This window comes from Simochromis diagramma, unplaced genomic scaffold, assembly GCF_900408965.1.
Source record: "Simochromis diagramma unplaced genomic scaffold, fSimDia1.1 OVJJ01000293.1, whole genome shotgun sequence".
Taxonomy (NCBI): Eukaryota; Metazoa; Chordata; class Actinopteri; order Cichliformes; family Cichlidae; genus Simochromis; species Simochromis diagramma.
Window position 1 is genome coordinate 6,373,165 of NW_024386801.1, and position 6,260 is coordinate 6,379,424.

Below are 6,260 nucleotides of genomic sequence, written 5' to 3' on the forward strand. Positions count from 1 at the left end.
TCTGCTCTACACAACTGCTCTGTAATCAGGATTTCTGTGTTTTGTTCAACAATTAAATCCTCCACAAAGACTTTTATTTATAGAGCCTCAAATTTATTGTCACAAAGAGACGGAGAATGGTTGTTCCCCTTTAGCACTCGGTTCTGGAGTTTGCCCTTTACAGCATCCAGGCCTGACATTAATTGTTTACTGCTGTGAGGTGGCACAGAATCTGAATGCTGCTGAGTTTAGATGTGTGAACTGCTGTGGCGCTAAATAACAGAACACTCACTAAACTTATGAGATGCGTCTTCTGTGTGTAATCAAGAACTCGAAGTCTCGAACTCTCTTTTATTTCTGCTTCTTTTTTTCAGTCTTTCTCAGATTTATTTCTTTTGTCTAGTCTGTCTGGCTCTCCTCTCATTTCTTCTTGTCATGTCTCCACACGTTCATACATGCACAGTACAGCCTTTCTACAGTTCTGCACAAAAGTGTGTTCAGTGGTGAGATGCACCCACCGGCCCCTGCTGACACCTCTGTACTGGTGATATACATCGCACCACTACAGTGTAACCTACTATAATAATGCTGTTGACATGTGGTCACTCTACAGGACATGCTCACATAGTTAACAAATATGCATGCTCCTGCTCAGAGGTAAACCAGGGCAGCTATATTTTTCCATAAAGCTAAATTTAATCTAGGCCGTTAACTTTTAATGTTAGCATCTTGGTGAATTTTAAAGCACAGAGGCTTTCATTTCTGAGAAAACATTTTCTGCTGTTTGACAGCTCAGTACACCCCCCTTGTGTTCAAGTCACAGACCACTGCCTTTCCCCAGATTTACATTTCACCTTACATTTGCACAGCCTACTTTACCTACTCATTGAATAATGAGTCTACCCTTCTCTTATCCCCCTTTACACTGAAACAATACATGAAAAACCTTTCACTGAGACTCTGGATAGGACTTTTGTGAAATTGCATCATGTGTGTGATGGTTTATAAGATAAGTTGTATAAAAAATAAAAATTAAAACCACCTGAAGCTGCATCGCTGTATCACTTCTTTAGTAAAAGTTCATGCAAAACCATAGAGAGAGGCTGTGCCCTGAAATGAGGCGCCATCTGGTGGTTAAAAGTGGGTCTCAGGCTCAGAAAGGCCCCTGCAAGATTCTGGGTGGAGGCTGGACCTTTAGACAGACAGGCTGTGTGTGAGTCCTCTGCTGCAGTCCAGGCTGAAACAGTGGACACTTTCATTTGGTGTCATGTCTGCGAGGTTTGTATTTTTATTTACTGACTGAAGATTAGTTTGTTTACGTTGTTGCACAGGCAGCTGAATACAGGTCAGAACTTTGCTGCTTTTCCCATGTATAAAATATGTTTTCACATCTGTTATGTGCAGGTTGTTCTGTGGATTTCTGCTCCTTGCAGTGTTCCTCAGGGGACTGAATGGATCAAGGTACAGTGGTATAAACCAAACTCTGCTGATGTTCCTCTATTTGTGTGTGCATGCGTCAGATGTTTGCATAGCCTCTGTATGACACTTTCTATAACAGACCAGCTGTAAACCAGGAGCTCTCCACTATTTTCAATGAGCTGTGGAGTTTGGATGTGAATCGCATGACACCTGGGATAGACTACACGATCTCTGTTCAGGTGAGAAATCTTTTCTAGTTTATTTAGCGCCTGCTGTGTCTTGTGTTTGTACAAAGACGTGTTCTGTGTTTGAACTGCCTAGGGTAGAGCAAGCTTTGTAAGTCAGGGCAGCCACACGGTGCAGGATCACGCCTCGCAGCCGCTCTTCTCCAACGTTAATGAGAGCAAACTGAGAAATATAACCACTTTCTCTAGTAAGTGTGTAGTTGTGAGCACTCTGAGCTTAAACATTCAGATCGTGTTTGCAGTCATCACTGTAATAAATGGGATTTCTGGGCTCGCAGGCTTTATGACACTGCTGGACAACTATGAGCGGTCTACTGGCGTGACGGAACAAGTCACCACAGAGGAGCTCACAGAGATGGATCTCTTCTTGGACGCCGTCTTAGAGACAAAAGTCATGAAGGTATGCGTCACAACAAGCTCTGTCGAGCAGAAAGTTTACATTTGAGCACTTCAGTTACTCCATTCTGTTGGAGAAACCTGGTAGTTTCAGTCTGAATGTCTCCTCACAGCAACAAGAGAATTGTTTTTGGTATTGCACAACTTTCTATTGTTTTCTACAGTTCATGGTTTTGAGGCTGCAGCTGAACTCTAGAGGGAGTTTTATGTTCTTCCTGTTGCACTGCTGCTCTGCACACATTACTTCAAGACATTACAGAGGCAAAATAACATCTGTGTGCAGCTGTGGAATGTCGCTCTGGCCTCAGCGGTCTCCCAGAAGGGGATCACTGCAGGAATGTGGACATGATGTACTTTTTGTAGGTGGAAGAAACCCCACGCTTTTCAGTGATCTCAGCGGGGACACATGAGACAAATTCCTCACAATAACCCCTGCAACAGCGGAGATGCTGTGCTTTTCTCTTCAGAAATAGCACAGCATCTCCTCCTCTCCTCTGACTGTGTTCACACTCAGGTTTGCAACCATGAAGAAGCCAGGAAGAAAATGGAGGAGGATGTCAGATATTAGAGGATTTCTTTTCACAAAGTTTAAATGAGAAAACAAAAAAAAAGAATCTTTAATAACACAGCTAAAGACAATATGATTCACAGAATCCTCGCAGAACAGAACACAGATAGGTGAGGTGCACAAAGTTTATTATCATCCCCAGCCAGTTGTGGCTTCCCCGCCCAGAGCCTGGTTCCTTGGGAGGTTTCTTCCCACTTAAAGGGCTTTTTTCCCTTCCAGCTGTAGCCAAGTGATTGCTTACAGTGGTATTGTGCTGTAGGGTCTTTCCAGCCATCCATCTTCTTTCGCTTATCCAGGGCCGGGTCATGGGGGCAGCAGCCCAAGCAGAGTCAAGTCCAAGCAGACCTCCCTCTTCCCAGCCACCTCCTCCGGCTTGTTCGGGGGAACATCAAGGTGTTCCCAGGCCAGCTGAGAGATATAATCTCTCCAGCGTGTCCTGGGTCTGCCATGGGGCCTCCTCCCAGTGGGACATGCCCGGAACGCCTCACCCAGGAGGCGCCCAGGCATCCTTGTCAGATGCCCGAACCACCTAAACTGGCTACTTTCAATGTGAAGGAGCAGTGGCTCTACTCTGAGCAGTGATGAGATTCTGAGACCACCCAAGTGAAATCTTTCCACCACTTTACTATGCCTAGAAATTCTGTCCATAGAAATTATTAACAGAATTGGTGACAAAGGGCAGCCCTGGCGGAGCCCATCACCCACCAGGAGCGAGTCCGACTTATTGATGGGTATGCGGACCAAGCTCTTCTAACGGTTGTATAAGGATTGAATGGCCCGTAAAATGGGCCAGACACCCCATACTCCCAGAGCACCCCCAAAAGGACACCCCGAGGGACACGGTCGAATGCCTGTTCCAAGTCCACAAAACACATGCAGACTGGTTGGGCAAACTCCCATGCACCCTCGAGTGTCCTCGAGAGGATAAAGAGTTGATCCAGTGTTCCACAACCAGGACAAAAACCACATTGTTCCTCCTGTATCTGTGGTTCAACTAATGGACGGCCTCTCCTTTCCAGCACCCTCGCATGGACCTTCCCAGGAAGGAGGTCTATGCGAGGGTGATTCCCCTATAGTTGGAACACACCCTCTTAGCCAATTTCTTAAAGATGGGAACCACTACCCCGGTCTGCCAATCCAGGGGTACTGTCCCTGACCTCCACGCAACATGGTAGAGGCATGTCAACCAAGACAGGGTCTTTACCTTACAATATTCAACCTCTTCAGGTGACTGGTGTTGTGATTTAGTGCTATAAAATGTATTTGAATCGAATCTTGCTCACTTTAGGGGCCGCTTCCATCTCACCCAATCTCTAAAATCTTCTTCTGTCACACCAACCCTCTGCATGTCCTCCTTCACTACATCAGTGAACTTTTTCTGCCTTCTTCTTCTTTAAATCTTCAGCATCAGTTTTTCCAACATATCCAGTATTCCTCCTCTGGACATGTCCAAATCATCTCAACCTGCTCAACCTGAGTTGTCCCCCTGATGTACTCATTTGTAATCTTCTCCATCCATGGTGGCAGTGCCACCATCTCCAAATCATACATCACAGCAGGTCTCGCTGCCATCTTGTAAACCTTCCCTTTCTCTCTTGCTGCTGTCACAAATCACCCTGACACTCAACTCCACCCTCCCTGCACCCTGTTCTTAAACACATGAAACTTGCACCACTGAATGAACCAGATGACTGCAGGTAACATTTGGACAAAAAGTCTCATGACTCCATCTTTAGGGCTTAGTTAAATTAAATATTTAATAAGTTAATTTAACAATTAAAGACATATTCATCCAAAAGACACTCTTATAAAGTAGATTAAATATAGTGTTGACATAACATCTAGAGGTATGATTTGTTTTTTTAAAGAGTTAAATGTTGTAATTACATGAACAAAAGTGCTTTATTTCCAAGATGGCATCAGGGTTTTAACACCTTTTACGTTTTTATAATTATTTTAAGTGTAAAAGCTCAAAATAATGACATAAATACATCTGTTCATGTTATTATCACAATAATATTATTATTATGGCAAGTCAAGTTTGGATTCATAAATATCATCAATGATGTTTCTCCACAGCGGGCTCATCAGTACCTGGTGAGAAAAGGTCAGTCCAGCTCTGACTTGAGGCTTTTCAAGAAACAGCTCAACTTGATCTGGTTCCACCTCTACCACAGGCAGAGAAACAAAGGGTGAGATCTCCTCCTGCCAACCATCCCGCTTTAACTGTGTCCAGTTGTTAAATTCATCCATGAGATTCTGCAACACTATAATTTAATATGCATTTCTTTGGTAAGAAGTATGTGTGTTTCTGTTCTTAAATTGATCATCACCAGCCTGGACTCCAGTGGATTTGAACATGTGTTTGTTGGCGAGACAAAATCAGGAACAGAAATCATTGGTTTTCACAACTGGGTCCAGTTCTACCTGCAAGAGAAAAACCAACACTTGGACTACAAAGGATATAAAACCAGGGAGCATGATTTGGTAAGAATAACAGTTCACCAGACAGAAGAGATTCATTTCCTTCGCTGGTAACATAAACATTCATGCTTTTGTCACAGCCTGATCAAGATGACCACGTTCTCAACCTCCAGTTCAGCTGGCACGGTGTGGTGAAGCCCGTTGGCAGTGCCTTCATCGGCACCAGCCCCGAGTTTGAGATGGCCGTCTTCACCATCGTCTTCCTCATGAACACGGAGAGAAGCACCACAGTTGTGGTCAACATTGACCAGTGTCAGATGGAGCTGGTGGTGATCAGACACGGGCGCTCACTCGGGACGGCGTACCCCAAACTGCTCAGCAGCAACGGCAGACATGTCAGGCAGCACGCGCACTGATGTGATCCATCATTTTATTCACTTCTGATAAAAACTAATCTTTGTTCAGCAATACATGGCCTCATTGATAAGGAACTGACCTGCCTAATTTACTGCAAAGGACATTTACATGTATTTCAAGATCACTGTGACCTCAGTAGCTTTAAATAAAATGTTATTTTGGAGTTCAACATTTTTATTTTGCACAGGTTTTTTTTTTTTTTAGAAAACAAGTCTTTCTAGGCATTTACATTTATTCAATGTAATATATATAGAACGTAGAACTGTGGCATGACCCTTGTGGGGACAGTAAAAGCGAACAAAAGCGAGATCCCGCAAGTGATGAAAAGTAAAGAAAATCATGTGTCCTTCCTCCCTGATGAGTCTTCAAAAAAGAAGGTTGTCCTGCTCCTGTCATCCATGCACATACAACCAAGCATAGGACCCACTGAAAACCTGAAATGATTGGATTTTCAAACCAAGCAAAGGTGGTGTTGATACTTTTGACCAGATGTGCACTCATATAGCTGTGGAAGAAAAACCAAGAAATGGCCCCTTTGCGTCTTCTATGGCATGATCATTGTTGGTGTGAACTCGTGGATCATTCACAATAAGAATGCAGTGAACAGAGGTGACAACCAAATGCAGAGGAGGCATTATATGCAGGCTTTGGCACTGGCACTTATCAAACCATTGGCAGAGCAGAGGCTCCTCTCTTCAAATCTGACACGTCAACTCACAGTCCTGATCTGTAGCATGCTCGACATCCCTACCCTTGTCACTCTTGCAGGACCAGCAGTAGAAGAAAGTAGTATTCCCTTAGTGAGGTGTGCT

At 44.0% G+C, this 6,260-nt stretch overlaps 1 protein-coding gene across 1 annotated transcript; it reads left to right on the forward strand.

Annotated features, from left to right (window-relative positions):
* The first annotated feature begins 1,124 nt into the window (after positions 1–1,124).
* endouc (endonuclease, polyU-specific C) lies at positions 1,125–5,620 on the forward strand. The gene is made up of 8 exons (XM_040025367.1): positions 1,125–1,257; positions 1,384–1,440; positions 1,538–1,637; positions 1,720–1,831; positions 1,922–2,043; positions 4,687–4,799; positions 4,944–5,094; positions 5,172–5,620. The coding sequence occupies exons 1-8, from the start codon at positions 1,247–1,249 to the stop codon at positions 5,445–5,447; spliced, it is 942 nt and encodes a 313-aa protein (XP_039881301.1). The 5' UTR covers positions 1,125–1,246; the 3' UTR covers positions 5,448–5,620.
* Positions 5,621–6,260: the final 640 nt, after the last annotated feature.